At 36.3% G+C, this 24,171-nt stretch overlaps 1 protein-coding gene across 1 annotated transcript in view; it reads left to right on the top strand.

Moving 5' to 3' along the window:
• Positions 1 to 776: 776 nt before the first annotated feature.
• LOC149789641 (uncharacterized) overlaps positions 777 to 24,171 on the top strand; it is a 64,090-nt gene continuing 40,695 nt past the window's right edge. The window contains exons 1-5 of the mRNA XM_089973078.1: positions 777 to 929; positions 1,668 to 1,886; positions 13,192 to 13,443; positions 16,725 to 16,843; positions 21,081 to 21,244. Coding sequence (XP_089829204.1) covers positions 777 to 929; positions 1,668 to 1,886; positions 13,192 to 13,443; positions 16,725 to 16,843; positions 21,081 to 21,244 — 907 coding nt within the window. The remainder of the gene's footprint in view (positions 930 to 1,667; positions 1,887 to 13,191; positions 13,444 to 16,724; positions 16,844 to 21,080; positions 21,245 to 24,171) is intronic.

Here is a 24,171-nt window from a genome sequence, read left to right as displayed (position 1 = left end):
TGACTTAACGAAAATATATTCATCAGTTTGAAATCTTGAAATCTAACTCATTATCCATTTTGATGGTGGAAAATTTGACATCTTTAGCAGATATTGTATATATGTACCGGTATCCTATGTGTAAAAGTAAAGGCTGATTTCAGGGCAGATTTCCCTGGTATGTGGTAAGTCAACATGATATTATGTTGTACAAACTCGATAAACATCTACATTATTAGGCTATTGATACACAAACACCTGCCATCTTATTCTGATTATTATACATTCATTATTATAAAAGATTGTTTAAATTCTATCCTGATGTCCTACTATGGCTCTTGTTTGATGGAGACGAGGATCCTGTTACTCGAATTTAATCTAATGAACAAGGTACCCATAACAGCTTAGGTACATATGAAATACTGTGTTTTTAGATTTGTTTAATTTAGTTAAGTTTATATGCATTGTTTCCGAAATTTTGGGCTCTTTACCTTTCTAGAGAATAGATGTTTGAATTTCTTGTGATTATTATCCTTGTTGTATTTCAAGTTCAACTCTATGAAGATATTATAATATTTGTGCAGTTACTACATTGTGTTCTTTTCTAGCCATGTTTTCATCTTGCCTACTGTCATTTTGCCGTGCAATTATCTTAAATTTCTTAAATCAACATTACTATGCATTGGAACAAAAGTTAATTGATGACTTATGATGCTACTGAAGAATAATTTGAAATGCAATTTGGCAAATAAATAGATGGGTACAAGAATATATTTAGGTGTCAGTAAGATAAAGACATGGCTGAGTTGAACAGAACTTTCACATACGAAACACGGACAGAAGACAACAAGTTTAATGAAGATATGATTAAGAAGGACAGCAATCATGAAAACTACAGGATATGGCGATATACTAAAAATATAATTTTAGCAGCAATAAAGAAACTTTGTGTACCATCAGCTGAATTGTACTGAATATGATTAAAATACCAAGTCCGAAGGGGAAATAGGTACGTTCTTTACATTAGTTTTGTCACACTATTTTTCTTTCCTGATTTTGAACATAAGGGGAATCCATTTGCTGAAGGTTTACTTTATTTAACGACATATATTTAACCCAATTTTAAAAAGAAAAATCAATCTGAATCAATGTGAAAAAAATAAATTCCAAATTACAACATTAAATTTACATAGAAATATCAACAGTGTTCTTAGTCTTTAAACAATAATTGCCGTCAACAAAACATTATGCACCAGATGTGTAATATATACCTTGAGTCTGCCAGACTCTAGTATATTGGGGATCACTGCATATGTAGGTTTGTGCGCAATAATATGGATTCTGACTTCATTCCACAGAATGTCAGTCTCAGATCTGGCTTTAGAGAGGTGACACTTACATTGCACTAAGAAATTTAAATTATAGTGTAGTATTTAACACTGACAGTGGTAACCCAACAATTAATTAACATCAGAAGTTTGATAACCGGACTATTAATAATTGATAATGTCACATCCTGTCATGAGACAGGTTTTATTCACATTATACATAATTATTTGATTTTGGAAAAACCTCTTTTGAATACATTTAGTTGTCTTGCAGATGGTTGAAAATAATTACTCATCATTCGTCATAGATGTTTGATGAATCCTGATCTGCCATTTATTTTGATTATGACATTATTTCAGAGATGTGCAGACAAATATTCTACATCAGGATTAAAAGATCACAATAATCCTGAGACTTTAATAGCAATGTGTGATTACACACGCAGTGAACCAGGAGAATTGAGTATCTTAGAGGGGGATCAATTGATCTTGATTGATAAATCATTGGAAGGTTTTGGATGGTGGAAGGTTAGAAATACCCTGGGTGAAGTGGGACTGGTACCTGCTTGTTACGTGCAGGTGAGTTTATAAGAATGTCACAAACAGTCTCATCGATGGCACATTATCAAGCAATTTACGATTACTCCCACTATTTAATTTTCAAGTATCTGACTAATTGTGTTTCAGGGTATTGGGTTTGATTTCATAAAATTATTTTAAAGGTGTTGACTGTTGTGCTAACTGTCTCAATGCATTCGAATGGTTCAACATAAAGACGACTCAAACGTTATGTAGATGTTAGCTGTTTAAAACAGTATTCCATCTATATATGATAACTTATTAGCTATTGCTAATCTTAAAAAAATGGTATGACATTTTCTTTTCTTGTGCAAATCTATTGACAATCTTTTTCACTATTTTACACATTTCGATTAAATTATCTTTTTTGACGCTAAGCTGTTCATTTCCCGTATTTTAATGCCAGCTGTAATGCCATTTTTGATGTAATTTGTTTTCCTTCGCTGGTATTTTATACTCCTTTTCTCCATTTCCTGATTGTTGTTTCTTCACAGTTCCATTGGTAACATTTCATGAAATATCTATTTGAATATTTGATTTTCGGTTACTATCCAACATTGATTGTTGGGCTTTTTCATTATGTTATTTTTTTCATGTACCTCATTATGTTGTTTGTCAGCTTTATATTTTGTTTGTGCTTTAGTTTGTCTGGTCTTGTGCTACAGTCCTAATGCACTGTTTTGCTGCAATTTTACATATTCTAGGAAATAGCTACCTTTAAAAGAATGAAATATTTTCATGCTGCTTTATACTGCTATCCAATGACTGCACTTGAAAATTTAAAAAATCTATAAATATAGATAAAAAATATACAATCACACGATATCTCAGATGATGAAAGGATAGACGGGGGTCCATTTAGGTGTCACCACTAGCATTAGAGATACATAAGACTCATGGGGTCCCTCTCAAAGGAGGAAATGAACAGGCAGAGAATGAATCACAGTACTTGTGACAGGGAAGCATCACCCTTTTCACTCCTATATGTTAGAGAATGAGTTGGATCCTATGTGAGGAGGAGCAAATCCTTTCCATTCCCATAGGACTGAGAATGAGTCACACCAACCCTTCAAGGAGGAGTATCATGCTCTGAGAACCCAGCTGGGTACTGTTAGTTGGTTTTCAGGCATCAGATTAGGAAAGGGAATCAACTTTGCATGCCCGCCACTTTTCTAATTTTAATGATATAATAATCACCTGTTACTATTGCCAGGTCACCTCCTCCCATGATACATATGTCCCACTAATGGATTATGACCTTGAAATAGGATTATAATCATTGGTCAATGCTCTGGGTCATAGGGTCAACTTCAACAATCTCCTGGAATGTCACTCAGTGGGAGGCAAGTTCTCATCAACCAAGCAAGGATAATGTATCTCATGAAAGGGGCAAACTATGCAATAGAACCATGTGAGTGTTAAAATATTTAAATTAGTTTAACTCTCCTCATGGCTTCTGTTAATTGTTTGCATTTAGCTCATGATTTATCATTACATTAATAATTCTTTATTCATACAACATTGCTGCCACAAAAGGTCATTGCCACATATATTTTACTTTTACAGGATTAAGCTAAGATTTCATATCTTCTGCAGATTTATGTTGTAAGCTGGATGTTTCATAATATTTGAGTTGAAGGCCTAGTCTTGTTTACAGTTAGGCTGTTTTTCATGTTAGAATGTATAACATTACATTAGGCCATAGGTCAGGTGAGGTGTGTAAATAAGTGTTGGTAACGAATTTATTCCATTTTTGTTGACACAGCTTTGGGAATCTGTTGAGTTTTTTTGTGTTGCCGAAAGAGGAAATAATAAGACAGAACTTATTTGTTTTAATCATTCATGGAATTACTAAAGTGCTCATTGCTTTGGGTTAATTCATTACTTGGACCTTGTGCATACATTAAAATACATCTTGGATTACATCAGTGATATATCAGCGAATTCAAGACAGAAGTCATTCAGAACATACCATATTACTCGACATTGTGATAGGACACTTATGATTATTTGGAATGATCAATACATGAAATATATAGTGTTTTGACTTTGTGTTATCGGGACATGCGTTGTTTGTTGAATTATTCTTAAATTATTGGTTTTACTTCCTTTATGCTATTTCAGGACCCAAAGTCCTAACACATTTACTTCATGGCCGCTATTTCAAGGCCCAGAGTCCTAACACATTTAATATATGCAACATATTTCAGGACCCAGAGTCATAACACATTTACTTCGTGGCCGCTATTTCAGGACCCAGTGTTCTAACGCATTTACTTTATACTACATATTTCAGGACCCATAGTCCTAACGCATTTACTTCATGACCGCATATCAAGCTATGAGCATACTATTGTACACAGAGTAATGCAAATTGGGGATGCATTATGAGGAGTAGATGTTTCAGAGTATGTCTGCAAAATACTAGTCCTATGATTCAAATTAAAAGTTAAGATTAAGATTTTAAATATTAGATTACTATGTCTAAAGTCAGATTCTTTGATAACAAATTATATTCTAAAAATGATGCCGTTGTAGTCTCAAGTTATTTTTCTTCTACTTAATATGTTTTACATTGGCTGCTGGAGGCTATGTAACAATTGATTAATGTTTGGGATCGGGGTATGAACTATGCCTGAATTGCCCTCCTGCATATCATTTTGTTCTGTTCTGGGCATTGGATTCAATGATGATGTTACAAGGTCTTGGACACTTGTAAAATATCAACTTATGTTGCGAATTTTAAAATGCCTTGGAATTGAATATTCGTTTTAAAAAATCTTTGAATTTCAATAAAGCTGGATTTTCATTACGCATTTTCCAAAATGAATGATCATATCTATGACATGATTCAATTCGGTGGATGATAATGATACCTATAATAGTGACATGTTAATCACTGATAGATGAATTAATTAATAAGTATTGCAAGATGAATGAGTAGTGTTTACGATTTAAAATGGCAGAGTGAAACACTTTTAAATTAGATAAGATTTTGTAAGGGTGACAAACAAAAACTGTGAATGGTTGACATTACTTTTTTGTGGTATTTTTATTGTGTTATTCGGGTACCGTGAGCCCTTGATCGTGAATATTTTGCATTCGGTTTCGTTCGGCCTCTTTATCCACGCCTATTTAACGTTCTGCTTGTTTCCATACCAGTATGTGTGTGTGTGATTTTGATTTTCCACATATTATTACGATATTTACAGTGTGGCAGTTTATAGTAATGTTTAGCACTGGGGCATAATGCCACAGACATGTAGCAGGATGTCCACCAAGTCACATTACCCTGACACAAGGCAGACCAATCCCAACACTAACCTCCTAATGCTAAGCAAGTAGCTGTTAGTACCATTCTTATATGTCTTTGTTATGACTTGGCCGGGGTTTGAACCCGCAAACTCCCCCATCCAAAACAGATGTTCTAACAACTAGGACAGCAGAGTGGTCTCCATCGAGCAAACGTATCCTAAATTAAGGAAATGAGTTGTATTCATTCCGCTTTTCTTCTGTGTATTTAATGTCCCATACATTTTGATGTTTCGGTATGTTTTAAAAAAATGACATTGTAAGTTCCATCATTGGCATTACATTCTGCTTTGTTATAAATATTCCTTTATTTTCAAACTGTCACTTTCTTTGACACAATTGCCACTATAAACTACTTTATTGTCTTCACTTGTGTAATACATGCATACCACGATCACTGTAAAATATTCATTTCTACCAAGTTAACACTAAACAAACAAGAAATCTTACAAACATTGCAAGAAAAACAAAAAATAGTCAATAGCCTTAAATAGGGAGAAATTAAATTGGGATTGAGGTGCATTTAACCAGGTCTTTAAAAATTCGAGCATTAAACGTATTCAGTTGATTACATAATTTACTATATCGTGAACCATGTTGAGCATCCTACTACAAATACTATTAATACAAATAATAATTGGATTTAGTACAGCGTATAATTTTTAAAAGCTTTAAGTACTTTACCCTATTAGGTAACACACTTTGTCACTATCTCCTTCACCTTTGTATACATTCCACGAACACATTAACGCTAGGAATATAACCCCTATTACCTTCTGAATCCAGCCCTCCCAAAGACGCAAGTTCGTCTTTTCTGTCTATATTATGTAGACAAAGGGCAATGCCTCTTGCCCTTTACCTCCCCTTGTCTTTAACAGTTGGCACTAGTTTTAAGCTTTTGCTGTGAACTGGCAACATTTTTAATTAAGCCTCACAACATCCATTTAAAATTTGTGCTACTTTTCATCCTATCCACTGCGGATTTTGTTACTTTTGGATGTATTAAAGATTATTCTAAAGGTGGTATACATTAGTTTTATATTTCGATCACAAGTATACAAATTTGCATAGCTGTGTAGACGTAGCTTCTGCAGTATCTCGTTGCATGGCTCAACATGGCTACATTGTAAAAGAACATGTTTAAGTTCGTGTTTGCTAACACTATTTATTACCCATGATGTAGAGGTTGTCTCTGGCATTCTCAATGCATTTAACTATGCATTTTGTTTGTATTTACTTTGTCATTCCATATTTGCTGTGATGATTAAGTATACCCAATGTAAGAATTCAAAGCCATCGACAATATCATGCATCATGTCTCACGTATTCCAAGTGCACATTTCCAGATTCAGTTAAGGATCTTTTCAGCAACCGTTCCCAATTTATATTGAGAATCGGGCAGTGGAATTTGTTCAGAAGCCACAATATCTGGTGCTTTACTCCAAGTTTTTGTTCTACACAGGACGAGCATTTAAGATGACATGATAAGATCAGTTCACCACTCCATCTGTCTAAATGAGTTTGCCTCATCCCTCTATCTGACTGACACATAATCTTATATTCCCTTTCATCCGTCTTTACTTACATTCTTACAGTTCATACACCTAGCATTTCGCGACCTCTACTGACTTAAATATAAGTCATTGGATCTTTATGCAACTACTCTACTTTGTCATATCCATGTTCCGTATGATTTTATCTAAACCCGCAATGGCGTACGACATTCTCCACAAAATATATGATCAGTTCCATTCATGTCAAAGTATAAAATGTTATCATTCCCTTTTGTGTCATCAGTGTTTTCTGATCATTTAGGAAATCCGATCTTTGTCCATACCTTCCAAACAGAATCAATTTCCACCACGAAATGGATCACTTTTATCATATTTCTGCAACTCCGAGAATTGTTTGAACCAGAAGCGAATATTATCACCTCTACATGCGCCCTTTTAAATGACCTTCCTGTTTCAAAGATGTCCCTCGAGTAAAGGATTATGGTAACGAGTGAGATAGTATCATTCCTAGACCAGTGGCACAAGAAAAGTTGGATCACTACAGGATTACCCATCAGTGACCTGACTTTGACTCTAACAGTGACAGTGGGGTCTGGATGACACAGGTCTGCTCATCAATCTCTTGGAGATGAAATCTGTCCTTAGCTTTTCATTGTTGAAGTTACGGTCTTCAGAATAAGTTCATCCTGTCCATGTCAGGCAAATCAGTGGTGGTGACACACTATCTCAAATAATGCTGTACCAAATAACCCCAGTTCTACATTATGCCCTGGACCTTCAGCTGTTTGTGAACGCAGCTCAACATCGACATCCACATCGGACATATTCCCAGCAGACTCAAACTGTTTGCTGCTTTGCTGTCAAGGATAGGAGAGGTTCTCCACACAGAATATCCTTCCATCGGCCAGTCTTTCATAGGATTTGCCAATTTTGGGTTTTCCATAAAGGACGTCCGCAAAGATGGGAGAGGGAGGTTTGTTTAATTGGGGACAACTGCTTACAAGGGGACAGGTGTAAAGGACCTTGCGACCTTCGGAAGCTAGTATTTTATGTTATGACATTCTCTGTTGATCAGCTGCTATAGGGTTACTACATGTATTCCAGTATGTTTTGCAGACATCATTAATGGGTGATCACTAAGTATAAATTATTTGTTAATTTTTTCGTACGATTTGTGCCACAGAATACAATGCTGTCAAGCATTTCTGCGCACTTAAGTTTCCGTCTCCAATATTGAAGCAAAATTCATACCGAATTCGACCAATTGACGAAAATAAAATATTGTGATGCCTACCATTTGAAAAGTGGCAATTGTCACCTGAATAATCTATTGATACTAATATTAATTTGGACACACCGGATACCAACCCCATGTTTTCATCACTCACGAAAGGTCGACCTATTACGCGCACAGCTTTGAAAACATGTAATGTTTATATATCCGGCTATAGAAATGAAATAAATTACTTTGGACTGTTTCTTTCAGCACTTCAGTTGAGTAAATAGGTCAGTGTTATAGGTAGTTTTACAAAATTCAACGTATCAATGCCAATAATGGCAAGAACTATTAAACAACTAAACCGATCCTGTAAAAAATTCAATATTTGATATAAAAAATAAGCTAATATATGGAATAGAGACAACATTGAATAGGATGTAATGTGTTTACAACGTCTTGTTTATGGGGAAAAATTACTAAAGAATTTATAAACAAACTTCGCCCTGGAATTTCGATCTAGCGGCAAGTTTATGCGATGGGTAGCAGACAATTTTGTACGTGTGGGACAACTTCTTGCAAAATGAGAAACTTGGATTAAGATTCAGAATTTTTATAAGATTTACATTTCCATATTCTAAATAATGTAATTATTTTTATGATTCTAAAGGCTGCATAGCAAATCGGATGTTCTGGGTTACAGGTTCAAGAAGGCCATGGAGTGGGTCTACATGTTGACATTTAGAATATCACTGTCCTTGATTAAAGCACGATCGTTGTTTCTTGATACAAAATGGATTTTTGAACCAAAATAACACGTGATCCAATGTTTACAGTAATGACATATCGTTGCGCAGAATTACCCGACGCGCAGAATTGGCCGACATGTTGGGTATATATGAATGTGTTGGCCTAAAAGCAGGTGGCTGGCTGCAATAGCCAATGCTGCATCGCACAGTATATCTGAAAGCATCGACTCCAGCTGCCTTGTTTGTTAATCAGTGACATAGACAACACACAGTTTAATAAACATTTTAATATTTATATTTTTCCGGCTAATACTACATATTATTTAAGAATATTGTTACGTATATCAGATTTAATTCATATTTATTTTAATTGAATTGTTTGTCAGTTTTAAATATTTTATTATATTATATGCTATTATAATGTAAATTTATTCTCTGGACATGATATTTTTCCAGAAAATCGGTTGACATTAATCATTCTTTCATAAACACCAGGTGTTGACCTGGATTCTGACCTTGATTCAAGATTAGTAGCAGCCACGTGAATAAGTACTGTTTTTATTTTAAAATGATTGGTTGTTGTCAAGGTCATTATGGGATTACATGGGTTAAGAAGTAAACAATTTTTTGAAATTTTATCCTCAAAGTACAATCATTGGTCTAATGAAGGATATATTATGTGTACGTGATCTTTGTTATATGCAAACACGATCACGTGACCCCTCTTTTGATTTGGCAATTTGGGGAATTTCGAAACTGCGTCTTAGAATACTATATAACCTTTGTTTTAGAGAGAGAGATCTGTTTTCTGGCTTTTACACTTAGCATCAAGTTGTGTTCTTGTGTTGTAGTCAGATTTTTGTGTTGTAATTTTCTACAGATCGTTTGGATTTCAAAAGAAATAATTCTTTTTCCTGGAAAGATTTGTGTAATTCAGCGACGGCTGAAGGTAAGCGTCACATGACCATCAGTGCCTGTTATGCTGCTTAAGGCAGCAAACAGTGAAAGGTGCAATCATGTGAATGTTCATTTTGCCTCAGCTACAATGTGCTACTTGAAAGATCTCGCTGTCGCTGTGGGAGAACACTGCTTTGTTCTTGAGCCAAGATGACAAGGAACGTATCCCAATATGCTACTGGATGCAAATAAGCAGGCGCCAATTCTGATGCACATGGAGTATCGTATGCAGCTGCCAAATCACGATTGGGTCATAGCTGAACGCCACAATCAGTCTATGCTGCATGTGTTATAAAACCAGGGGCTGTATCGTATTCAGGGCCAACTGCTATCTTCATAGTGGGAACCATGGCAGTAGCACAGCAATGACACACGCTGATGATTTTGAAGAACTCAAACAACTTCCTGCTTTTCAGCCTTTTATGTGTAGTAATGGATCAGTGAAGCCGATTGTGGTCATAACAGCAGATGGCAGTCCGGATGAGAATCCTCGATTTCTGAAAACACTAGGGGCAGCCTATTAAGCCTTCCACTGAAACAACCTGCATGCAATTTTCGTTGCTTGCCATGCGCCAGGGCACTCTGCCTACAACACCGTCGAACGACGCATAGCTACTCTGTCATGCGACCTATCAGGATTGATTCTGCCTTACAGTCATCATGGATCTCATTTGGACAGCAATGGCAAGACATGTGAGAGTTGGAAAGGGCCAATTTCCAGAAGGCGGTAAAGTGTTGGCAGAAATCTGGAGCTCAACGGTTATTGATGGATTTGGTGTGGTAGCATCTTTTGTATCATGTGATGCAGGAAAACTGGATATCAATCCAACTTCAGATGAGTGGTCAAGTCGTCACATGAAACAGTCGCGTTATTGCTTGCAGATTGTGAAGTGCAACATTGAATCCTGCTGTTGTCAGCGTCGCAATAACTACAGTGATATGTTTCCTGGATGATTTTTACCTCCACCTGTTCCAAACTACATCACATATAAAGGGATTACCTATGTACCAGTTGTCAACAACAGTGGAACGCTTCGATCCTTTATCAACGACTGGCTCTTTTACATCTGCATCCTTCACACGACTTCCTGAGGATGACATTTGATTTATACTGTCCGTCGGCGACTGCTGATCTTGAGAAGCTCGTTTGTAATCAGTGTGGCCTGTACTTTCCCTCTCAGTCAATCATGACCGTATTCACAGGCAGGCAACAGTGAGCACACAAGCTGAGGTGGCAGACATAGGCGCTGTGGAGCCTGAATCTGTTAGCGCTATTCTGTCAACTGCATCATCAACTTCCGCAACTGAAAGTAGTGATGATGGTCTGCCAATTGTTCACAACTTATTTGACTAGCTACAGTCTGTATTAGTTGAAGTGGAGTAAGAGAGTGACAGTCCGTCAAATTTAGGTTTCTTTGAGATGACAACTTTAGTTGTAAATTCTAAATAAAGACTTTTTAAGAAAGAACTTTCTGTTTATTTTTTGTTGTTTTGTTTTGAGCTACATGTTGTGATGACATCAGTGAGGGTTGTATTTTGAGAGCACCAGCTATTACACTACCGGACCATAGAGCAGTGTATAATGCTAGGTCCGGACGTACGGGGAGTGGGTAAGCCACATGCATACAAAGGTGTACAAGGGAGAGTTGGGTAGTAAAACATGTATTATCTGCGGATTTCCTTTATGGACAACCCCTATGGGGGCATCCCATGATCGATCCTTTTGCATCCAGGTATAATCACAAATAGTCCACCTTCATATATCCAGTGCAAGATATCGAGGTTTGGTCCATTTACGCTCTTTCTCTTTGTTGGGAGGATATGTTTGCCTTTGTCTTGCACCCCCATCCCCAACGATCTTATTTCCAAAATGTCTTAATTTGAAGTGGTATGTTGACTTTTGCCAATCTCCCCACAATGATCTTGAGGTGCAGACGTTCATATTGATTATGATTACTTCTCTCCACTGGAACAAATCCTGGATCAACAATCTTCTCACTCTAATGACATATCTACCAGGAAACAGTCATGAGGCAACGTGTTTTATCCTTGTCCAGGCAGTCTGCGTCTTCATGCCTAGCTCTTGTCTGGAAAACCGTGTATTAGAAACAATTCAACCCTTCAGTCATAGAAAAGATTGCACAGCCTAAAAGACCTTCCACTTTAAAGGCTCATGATGGTAAACTGAATGTTGTCAGGGATTAGTGCATGGCAAAAAAAAAAACATCGTTATTTCCAGTGTGACTGTCCCAAAAGTAGCTGACTTGTTTTATTTGACTGCTCTAAGAGTTAATATTAGTTCCGAGTAAAATTAATGGCCGGTTTTACATCCCATTGGACATGTTATATTATCATGTCAGAAGGATCTTGGTTGTAACCATGACCTATCTCACTTGTTGTCCAACTTTGACTTACATAAGTCTAAATCATTCACTGGTTAATTCAGGACCATGCTGAAGCTCCTTTCATGCACATACCATTTCTTGATGGTATTAGCTTTGACATGCAGAGTCAGTAAACTACATGCCCTATATGTTGCCTTAGCCTACCTTCATTTTCATTGAGATTGCTCGGCAACTCATCATACGACCTCTCTCTTCTACTGACACAACCCAAGAGACTTCCAAACAGGCCGGTTACAAGTGCTCAAATTTTATTTGAGGTGGATTGAGCCCGATTTTGGAGCTCAACGATGCTTCTTTCGTTCATTTGGACCTAGAAAAACCCTCAGTCCATCATGATTGAGGTAATGTCACATCACTGGAACTGAGCTGTCTCATGAAGAGCTCTGCTCATCAGAGAAAAGCAGTCTCTTCAAGCAGTTGCCTTGAATGTCGTATGTCCATCAAAGATAGTATAGAGGCCATCAATTGGCATGCAGATTCAAACTTCTAGAGATGTATCTATAAGACTTGTCTCCACAACACATTCTGGAACAGGTAGACCTAGCCTCAGTCGCACAAGTAGCAGCGTGACTCAACTGTCATCACCACAACCATTGACTGGGCACCCTGTGCAGCTTTTATAAGATACACCTGGAAATCGTATGTGGAAAGAATATCTTAGTATTTCGTCTTTCCAGATTTAACCATGTTGCATTCATTTGGGCAGCTTGCTATTTAAGAGAGTGGGCAATCCAATCTTCTTCTCTTAGAGATTGATTGATGTGTTTGTATGATGCTCAACATTCTCTCCACCTATTACATCTTCTCCAAATGTTAGTTCTTATTTGAAGGAGAAAGCACATGTATTTGTTTCTCCTAGAACACCTGCCCGATCACATATGTTTAATACCTTCCCCTCGTCGCCTTCAATATGAGCATCACATTCATGATGTTTTGCTCAGCTGAAAACTACCACCACGGGTTGGTAACAAGGGAAGGTAATGTGCAAGAGTTATTTCCTTTTTTGTATGTAATAAACGCACAACAGAAGAATCTTTGCCTTTGGGAGGACTGGATTCAGGAGGTAGGAGGGCTTATTTCCATAATGTTAACCTGATCGGTAAGTATTCAAGGAGAAACGTAATGGACTGAAAATTATCTTTCTTATTTCAGAGCTATCGTTATGAACTGTGTGCAAAGTACTTCAGAGAGATCCGTTCTTATCTAAGAGACAAACCTACAAGGCTTCACTTAGTTGATGAGGACTTTGCCATTGACAACACTATTTTAGACCGCAAATTGGAGGATTTGAAGAGGAAAATTGTTGAGGTGGCATTTCATCAGCCATACTGGGGGGAGGAGATACCCGCACGGTGGCTTCCTCTGGAACAAGAGCTGATGAAGCTGAAAGATGTTGGAATCAAAGTAGGCATTCACAGGCATGATAATGTACAAATAATTTCTTTTCTTACTGTGATAGTCATATTGACATATAGTATTTATGCTGTTCTTCCATTGGCCATCAATCCTGAATACACTTTTGCATGATGTTATGCAATCTAGTAAATATAAAACCATGTTTAATGTTACTCTGTGCTATGGTAACTCATTCGTTAGAGCACTGGAGTCCTAATTCAAGTGACAGGTGATTAATACCCATCCATGTCAGTTAATGTCAGCAGCCTCGTGCGTCCTTGAGGAAGGCAATTGACTCTTATTTCCTCAGTATTTAAAGTGGCATTAAGGGACAGTCAACTTCAACATCTAATGCGCTTTATCATAGTTATAAGCACATAACCCTTGTTGATAGTTTCAGGCTATTGGGGTAGTGTTTCAGCTTTAAAACACTTTTTAACTTTTTGGATTTTTTGACATTAAAAACCACAGCACATTTGACCAACAGCCACTTGATATAAACAGTGTAAATACAAATACACATAATGTATATAGTGCTGCGTTGCAGTCAATTTTGACATATTTTTGCACCAGAAAGAACAGTGTATGTATTTCTAAATTATTTTCTTTATAAACGTTCCATGTGGACATGTGTTACATTATTAACAGCCAAATGTTGCTATGGTGTATGGACAAGAATTAAAAAGCTATTGTTACTGCAAAAATGATTTTCCTTGCGATCTTTTCTATGGTGACGTTATTGTGACATGGGTTTCACGATTAACTGACCTACACCATTTCAGCTCAACATTAAGCATTTATCAACATTGTCCATTGGTATTATGCCTAATTAGAGAGAGAGGAGACAGGTTCAGTGTGATGGTAATTTAAAAGTTATCTACAAAATCATATCATAAAATTGTATAATCTCTTGTTGCTTGTAATTTCAAGGAGCAAAATATACAATCTGTGGACATTTTAAAAGCTTTTCTGCCTGCTATTGTGTAGTTCTCATTTATCTCAACATTTTCATCATCCCATTTGTCTTTTGCCATTTGTTATGTCATGTGCATCTTTGACATTTATGTTGTCAACTGTAACCTTTTTCACCATATTTGACATTTTCCCTAGTCATCACACTGATTGGATTTACCTGTGTTCCATTCCATAATGGTTGTTTTGATTAATTATAGCTTTCTTTCAGTATTTTGGAATAATTTTCAAGATTTATGCAGATACTATCATAAAATGGTTGCTTGGGACAAAACCACCAACCAATTCAGCATGCATATGTATGCATGAACAGTTGAACGTCACCATTGCTATTGAGCCAGAAAGAAGGAACCTGATTCTTCCTCTTTATCCTGGAAGTCACCTTCCATTCCCAGGTTGGATCTAGAGAAGTTCTAACTTTAGGGAGGTCACCATCTTGCATGATGAAGGTGATGTGGCTCTTGCATAGTTTTAAATCTGGTAAAAAGCTAGTCAACCTAATAAAATCAGTGCCTCATCAAATATGGACTCATTGCTATTACGCAACAATAATCACAGCTGGAACAGTAAAAGAGAGTGCCATCACGCATACCACTGTTCCTGTGGTTCCAGTTGAGATAGTGTGCAAAGGCCAATACTACCTTACGTTCTGTGGGGCATCAAAGTGTTGTCTGCTGCAGGCCTTGTCGACATATAATATCATTCACCAACACTGGTAAAATGTCGGATAAAATAAAATTTCTTGAAATACAGATTGAGGAACTGCCTTCTTCTATTAGACGGCAGCTGAACCGCTTTCATAATAAAACCTGCCATTCGCTCCTGTTGTAGCTCTCTTTTCGAAGCCCAAAAAGAAAAGATACCTTTGACACCATATGCCAAAAACATTGGAAATCTCCATGTGTTCAGCAGTATTGAAATGGGCTATACATGTATCATGAAATGGCCGCTGAAAATGCAATCTGTCATCTCAGTTTTGAGGATGCAGCTAACTTAAAGGCAGTTAGAACCACTACTTTTTCCCATTGGACACAATATTTGCTAATGAAACTGCATTTTTCTGGCGAGCATAAAAGCACAAGATGGTTACTGCCTTTGCCTTTGTTGGGAATAACTTCCTTTATTAGCAATAACGTTCTTATCGCTGCTGAAGGAAGCTACCAAAGAGAATGAATGGCATGATAGGGTACTTGCAGCCATTTAGTTAACTCTAACTGACTACCAGTATAAATATCTAAGTGGCTTCATATGTACGGACACACACACACAAATAATACAGAACGTTAGTGGAGTTGGAAAGGATAACGACAGGTGATATCTGTCCACAGACACTCTCAAAATTAACCTTGTTAAACTACTTCCCTGTTGTTTTGTTTTTTTAGCCTCTTGCCATCGTCCTGCTTCCGTAACACTTCCAAGTACCATTTACTCCACATTTTCAACAAGGTATGTCAGAAATCTATGAGGATGGCAACATATACCCATACAGCTTTCCACACATACCTTTCGGCATCCCATGTTCAACCGTGTGCAGCTATGTTTGGTAATAAACATGATCATCAAGCGTCATAGTGTGACACTGATTTTTCTTTAAATAATTTGGTTTGACCCCACCTTGATAAATGACGGGCAGTGCAAATAGTGTTCAGATCAAGACATCTGGGGAAAGCTCAGTGCTAGCGAAACTCTTAATTTATAGCTAGGTGTGTGGGATTGTTTCCGATTCTATTTTACATTATGCATTGGTGATCTGTGGTCCCCACCCTCTCAAGTGAAAGAAGGTATAAACAATTATTTCAATGTATCCATGTACATCAGTTATACCATTCGTATAAGCCACATGTTTGGCAGTTTCCGTCCACCTTCTCATCATTTCACTCTATGTTGCATCAGAGTGAAGGCACTCATCTGTCAATTTTGTCAGGCTATCTTCAAGCGTACAGCAAAGAACCCTACTGACAACAATGGGCAGATTCACTTTGGCAACTTTTCTCTCACCAGACTGTCAAATGCAACATTTGCCCAAATAATTATAGTTTGATATCGCATATCTGATCTTACTTCCCAATTCCCTCCTCACTCCCTGTTATGATGTTCTTTCAGGCTCAGTCTAAGTCAAAGAAAGACAATATTCCATGTGACGGAAGTTAACTGAGGAATTGGACATGGGTAATGTTTTGTTTCGGTTTTTGTTATTCTAGACCTACAATTGGTAAGATGTCCAGTTACTAATTGAAGGAGATAATCGCATTGGATGAAATGAATAAGAAACATTTAACTCGAGGAAACTAAATCGTATGTATATTTTGTGTCTACAGGTGATTCCATTGACTTTGTTGGAAGACTTGAACAAGGCCGGAGCTGTTCAGATAGCAGCAAATGAACTATATTTATTTCTTCGATTCCTCCATGACATTGGCACAATCCTTTACTTCAGGTACGAATGGGATTGTTTTGTCTCTGTAAACCTATGTATTTTTATTTTCTTACCCCATATCCAGGGCAAAGGTTTGAACTGAGAATGGACATAATAACTATAGGAAATTCATTTCTGTAAAACATAAATATAGATAATTCTTGTCTGAAGGATAGGCATAATAAATGTAATTTTCAGAGGAATTATGTGTTTGAGGGTTTAAAAGGGGTTCAACACTATCAACATAAGCAAAGTTGGGGTAGGTTCTGAATCAACTGTTTCAAAAGATAATCTCACCATTTTATCTCAGTGCCATACAAACTATATGGTAATCTTGGCCAGTTGCTTTAAGTTTCATCCAATAGCAAATATTGATTAATGTGTTGGATGGGATCATGTCTGCGTAGACACTGATACAAGCTGTCTTTACTGCAACAGCTTATGGTAAGATTTCGCCTCTAGGTTTTTTGTAAAAATGACTCCGGGAATCAAAGATACCAAAATATATGTTAGCTGTTTCAATTGCCGATGGAGTGTTGATTTTGAAATCAGTACTTCATTACATGCCGCTGTGGCATTGCTTCATTGTTTCCCCACCTCAGATGGAAAGTTTTAGAATGTATCAAACTAGAAATAATACAGACCCTGTCTGTTCCCCATGTCACAGAACTAGAAAGAAGACAGACACAGTATGTTTCCCATGTCACAGAACGAGAAAGAATATAGACCAAGTATATTCCCCATGTCACAAGCTTATGCTCAATAGCCATCATTTTTCTTATCAACATATATTTTGTTTTGTTGAATTGAAAACATATTTCCTTCTTATCTCATATATCAGAGTAACGTTCTGACATTTAAATAGGCTATATGTGTCCATATAGTGCTTGCTGTCGGTTCATTATAGATTTCATTGTAGTTTACACACTGTTGGGACTATTTAGACCTATGTTGTTAATTTTGTCTGCAGTGACGTTTTTGGTACCGTTTCTGCTTAGGAAATATTTTACATAAAACTTGATCATAAATCAAGTAATTTTGGTTGTTTCTAGACTTAGTAGGGTAGACATAGTTTATGTCTGGGGCTTTGTAATCAGTTATTGTCAGCATTTTGTGTTGTTAAAAAAAACTTTGTTTCAAGATTCTTTAACAAACTGAAATATATTGAAGTTGTGATGTCTTGTAGGGGTCTCACACCAACACCGTTCATGACTATAGTGTACTGGTCTGGTTTTACACCAGTCATTGCCATCAAAATGTGCTGAATATCGAATATATTATTAGTGTTGGATTGGGCTCAGCGTATGTAATAATATCACAGTATGTGGACAATTGTAGGTATAAAAAAACTCCTATGTGATGGGCATTCCAGCCACCTTGCTTTTTTTCTTTACATTTTTGTCATTGGAATAATCAACATTTTTCGACAGTTATCAAAAATACGTACTACCAAAGTCAGTGTTTGTCATGCTTGATAAATTTACATGTATATATTTTTCCTCAAACAGTTCAGTTTGCATGGTACCTAACCGGTGTGTTTATAAGACCCAGTGTTCATTCTTGATGTATCAATGTGTTATATGACACAGTATTCATTCTTGATATATCAGTGTTTACATGACCCAGATTTCAGTCTTGATGTCAGTGTTTATATGACCCAGTGCTCATTCTAGATGTATCTGTGTGGTTATGTGACCCAGTGTTCATTCTTGATGTGTCAATGTGTTATATGACCCAGTGCTTATTCTAGATTTATCAATGTTTATATGACCCATTGTTCATTCTTGATATGTCAGTGTTTATATGACCCAGTGTTCATTCTTGATATATCAGTGTTTATATGAACCAGTGTATATTTTTGATATGTCAGTGTTTATTTGACCCAGGGTTCATTCTAGATGTCTCAGTGTGGTTATGTGACCCAGTGTTCATTCTTGATATATCGGTGTGTTTAAATGACTGAGTGTTCATTCTTGATTTGTCATTATTTATATGACCCAGGGTTCATTCTAGATGTCTCAGTGTGGTTTTGTGACCCAGTGTTCATTATAGATGCATCAATGTTTATATGACCCTGTGTTCATTATTGATATGTCAATGTGTTCATATGACCCAGAATTTGTTCTTGATATATCAGTGTATTCATATGACCCAGTGTTCATTCTTGATGTATCAGTGTGTTAGAAGACCCATTGTTCAATATTGGTGCATCTATGTGTTTATATGACCCAGTGTTGATTATTTATGTATCAGTGTGTTAGAAGGCCCATTGGTCAATATTGATGTAACATTATGTTTATATGACCCAGTGTTCAATCTTGATGTATCTGTTTGTTTACGTGAACCAGTATTCAATCTTGATGTATCAATGTGTTCCATGGCCTGGTGTTCATTTTACATGTATCAATGTGTTTATATGACCCATTGTTCATTATTGATGTGTCCATGAGTTTATGTGATACAGTGTTGACTCTTGATGTAGTAGTGTGTTCATATGGCCCAATGTTCAGTCTTGATGTATCAGTGTGTTTGCATAACTCAGTGCTTGTACTTGATGTCTTTATATGACCCAGTGTTCATTTTGGATGTATCCTTGTTTAAACGAGCCACTGTTCATTTTGGACGTATCTTTGCATTTGACCTATTTTATTGTTTTCAGTTTGCTTCTAGCTCATGTTTACCCCCTTGACATGATGTCTACTTAAGTAACATTCATATAATGTATGACTTAATATATATTCCAAACTCTCAAAATATTTATTTTCGTATACACTTAATTTGGTGATATATATGAAATAATTTATCTTATACATTTAAGATAATGTGTAACATGTTGACTTAGTGATACTCATTGTGGATATTTGCTTTGCTTACTTCGAAATTAGTATCTTTTGGATGTTGGAAGATGCATACCATCTTTCTGGCTTGTGGGAATGGCAGCTTTCATGGTAAGTATGAATTGACTGCTGATGTTGGTTCAGTTCAGCTAACAAACTATTCATGTTGGAATAGGATTGTTAGTTTTGTTAGCAAATCAGCCTAAATGTAATGAACCTTAAATGTAATCAGCCTTAAATGTAATCAGCCTTATATATACATGGTGCAAAGGACTTTAGACTATCATTAGCCTTCATCAGTGTCAGCACTCGTGTCATTTACTGCTTTAACCATGCATGCCGTTGGGATAGTTTCTTTGTTTTTGTTTCATTGAGCAGATAAATGATGGTACTGTTAATTGAAATCAATCTGTTCCAGCTTGAATCAGGAATTTAGTAGCTAAATATATGTCCAAATGTCATCTGAGCTGTAGTGTTATGGGGTATTTTTAAGAGTAAAGTTGACATTTGGGATCGAAATTTGTTTGGTGTTCAAGCTAATGGGATTGGTTACTGGCAAAACATATGACAATATTAAACAAGGAAAAATTCAGCACTGAAAATGAAGTGATGTTGAGGTGATTCTGGTATACTGAAGTTAGTTTTGAGGGGACTGATTATATATATGGATAGATATATATATAGGTGTTTATGTGTGTGTCTTTGTGTGTGTGTGTGTGTGTGTGTGTGTGTGTGCATTGTGAGTTATATACACGTCTTTTTAAAGTTGTTAAAGTAACACCAATAGAGGATGTCAGACCATACCTTTTAAATCACCACAATTGTCTCACTGTATGGGCAAATATCCCATGGTTAAACACATTGTACTATGATGTCTCTGTCCATCTGCTGATCTGCTGATATGTCTGTTACCATATTTGTAAGCACAGTAACTCAAATTTCCTACCATCTACACTTTGCAATAGATGTCACTTGGTGGAAGAAAGTGACCTATATATTTTGGCATCAAAGGTTAAAAGGTCAAGGTCAGTGACTGAAAGAAGAAAAATGTCTTCTGCACAAGCACTCAAACTCTTTACCATATACAATTACTAAATTTTATGGCTTACACTTTGTGTAAGGAAGAAAGCTATCGATTTTTTGGTGAAACGTCAAGTTAATCATGACTGAGGGCAATTATTCCTGCAAAAGACATTGCGTTAAGGACCATTTAAAGTTACCAAACTTGGAGGCTGGCGTTCGCTTGGGAAATTGAAGAATAATATCACTGATGCATTTAGTTATTTTTTGTTGTTGTTGCTAGCAGTGTACAAAGTACTTAATGTTTTAATAATTATGATTCACTTTTTTCTAGACTCTGAAGCAAGAGTAATAAATGTATAGCTCTGATTTTCATTGATACTTTTATTCATCGTCCACAGCCTGGAAGTATTGAAAGAGCACATTGTGTTGGACCCACAGTGGTTGATTAATGCCCTCAAGTCCCTCATCACAGCTGAGGTGTTTGTTCTGAAAAGTGCCCTAGCTATCGCTGACAAATGGCACGAGTTCAAGCAGAAAGGAAAACTTTATCCAGAGCTGATCGGTTTGTAAACTCCATACTTTGTAATATATATTTTTGAAATGTGACTGCCTCATTAAATTTCACGGTAATTAAACTAAATAACAAATCAGGTACATCTTTAATTCAAACATATTTGGGTTTTATTTTGATTAAACCAATGACCGAATCCGTTTAACAAAAAGCTCAGATATTTTGATTCTGGCCCTCTCTATGCATATATATATATATGTTTACTTGTGTTTGCACAGGCATCATGTGATATGTAAATCTGCCATAAATTCAACTGATGTAGATGGTGTTACATTATTGTATGTCACATAATTTGTTTTGCATGCATCAATCCATTGTATATTGACTATACATAGTCAATTGAATATTCAGTGTCTATTGACTGAACATTGTCTATTGGCTATCAATTTTCCATTGACTATCCATTGTCTGTTGACTCTCCATTGTCTGTTGATTATCCGTTGTCCATTGACTATTCATTGTCTATTGACTATACATATATGTTGACTATTCATTGTATATTGATTGTCCATTGTATATTGAATGCACATTGTCCATAGACTATTCATTGTCTATTGACTATCCATTGTCTATTGACTGTCCATTGTCTATTGACTTTCCATTGTATATAGACTATCCATTGTCTATTGAATGTCCATGGTATGTTGACTATTTGTTGTCTTTCGACTGTCCATTGTATATAGACTATCCAGCAACATTTCATATTTTTCAATTTCCCCAAAAACGTCAGATCCGGCTGGATCAAAAGTGATAGGAAAGTTACATTCTACTGTGCTGAATTTTATGTGATACTAACCTGATGTAGTAATGTTACATGTGAATGATACATACATGTACTAATAAATGGATGAAGGAATGTTACTACTAACCTGATGTCGGACATACTACTAAGGCAGAAGCGTCTTGACTTTGGGGTAAAAAAATCAAATGCCAGGGCCACAAAAATGGATTTCACACATTACAGATAGTTATACATCGCCTATCTGAACTAACTTGCGTGGATAGCGTTTACATCGGGTAAAACACAAACCTTTGGAATTTGGGCTGAAATGGTCAATGTTTAATATGACTGAAATAAGAAAATAGTTTATGCCCCAAAACATTGGTTCAACATCTGGACCAAACCTTGTACATATCTTGCACATATGGTAATGTTGAATAATTTTTCAGCGGTTAAAAATGTAATCTAATCGTTTTGAGACTGAAAAGAGTAAAATAGTTTCTGCACAATATGAAAAGTTCTCTGATATTCCTGGAACAAACAAACGTTATGTACGGTTTGCACTTTGGGTAAGGAATACGGTTATTAATCATGGAGATTCACTGCCAAACTTAAGTGTCCCAATAGGTCACATATTGAAAGGAAATGTATTTTGCCTTTATTCATCATGACAGACTTGGACAAGAGGTTTTTGATAGCTTGCAGTTGGCATAAGGAAAAACCCAATCAATTTTTGGGACGAAAGGTCAATAATCAAAGTCTGTATAAGTGCGAGAAGATAGTATGTGCACAAAAGTTCCAGTTTCCAACAATGTACCTTCACCAAAGCTTGGTTATGGCTTTCATGCTGGGTAATACAGAAGCATAATCATTCAGGAAGAACAGAACTGTCAAGGTCAATGTAATTGAACGTAGAAATAATGTTTCTGCATATTAACTTAAGCTCTATATCACAGACCTATACTGAACTGTTAATGGCTTGCACTTGATTCAAGGCAAAGATTATTGCTATTTTGGGAAAGGACAACAGACAAGGTTAATGAGACTCAAACAAGACAAAATGGTGTTTGTATGTAAAGATTACATTTATTATCGATTGTATACATTTACCAACACTTGTGTAGGACATGAGCTTAACATATGGAAGGGGTCACTCTTGCTGTGGCCAGAAGCTCAAAGTGTTTGATCATTGTGACCCAAAGTATTTTATAAAAAATATATAGATATTGGGGTCCAGAGGTTAGAAGTCATAGCCATGGTTAGTCGAATATGAACAAAAGATTTATACACAATAACCTTAGATCAGTAATACATAGCCTGATGAAAGGTTCATCATTAAGACCCACTGCCCATTGGTCTCCAGAGTCAAGCATGACCTATTTTATAGAGGACACTTAAATATGGGTCAGGGTTTAAAATGCATTTTAAAGTATTGTCCATTCTGACTTTAAGTTAATACATCTCCTGACTGGTGTCTCATTAATTTTGACTTGTCTTAAAGCATCTGATGAAATGTTGTAAAATATGTTATTATATGCTCATTTTTCCCCGCTAACCTTACATTGTCAGAATCATGCAGTATTACCCGATACTGAACCCGCGCGCCAATACACAACATAACATTCACATGCATAAACGAACAACTTTATGTTGTAAACAAACAATGGATCCAGACGCCAGTACTTTAGATTTGTAAACAAATCATGTACACTGGCGTAAGACGCGTTTTATGTTGTGGTTGTTTAAAATTGTTTCTGAATGAACTGAAACAGATGTTTCGGGACTGCCACATACCAGCTGCTTTGGAACATTCCGCGTTGATACAATGTTTCGGATTTAGGCTAGCTACAGTATACAACAAACGCAAGAACAGGTCATTACAAATAACATACAAGTGACAAGCCATATACTGTCTTCTTTAGCTGGTGATACGAATGGCTAAACAAATATACTTACACTTTTACATCGGGAATTTCCTCAAAATGTACTTTCTTAGTTCTGCAAATCCAACTTACATGAGCCATGTAATAGATTCTCCTTCGTGATTACACATTTCGAAACTGTACTGTAATTTTGATGATAAGCGCAATTACATCCTCCTTCCTGCACTCGAAATGAAATAAGCACTACATTCCATAGCATCTTTTTGATAATTTCAATTGAAAGACTTCATATTTTTCCCACATTATGATTTCAA

The sequence above is a fragment of the Sinohyriopsis cumingii genome, chromosome 10 (genome assembly GCF_028554795.1).
Source record: "Sinohyriopsis cumingii isolate HCF-2022 chromosome 10, ASM2855479v2, whole genome shotgun sequence".
NCBI lineage: Eukaryota > Metazoa > Mollusca > Bivalvia > Unionida > Unionidae > Sinohyriopsis > Sinohyriopsis cumingii.
The sequence above is the reverse complement of the archived record's forward strand: the minus strand, read 5'-3'. Positions and strand labels throughout refer to the sequence as shown.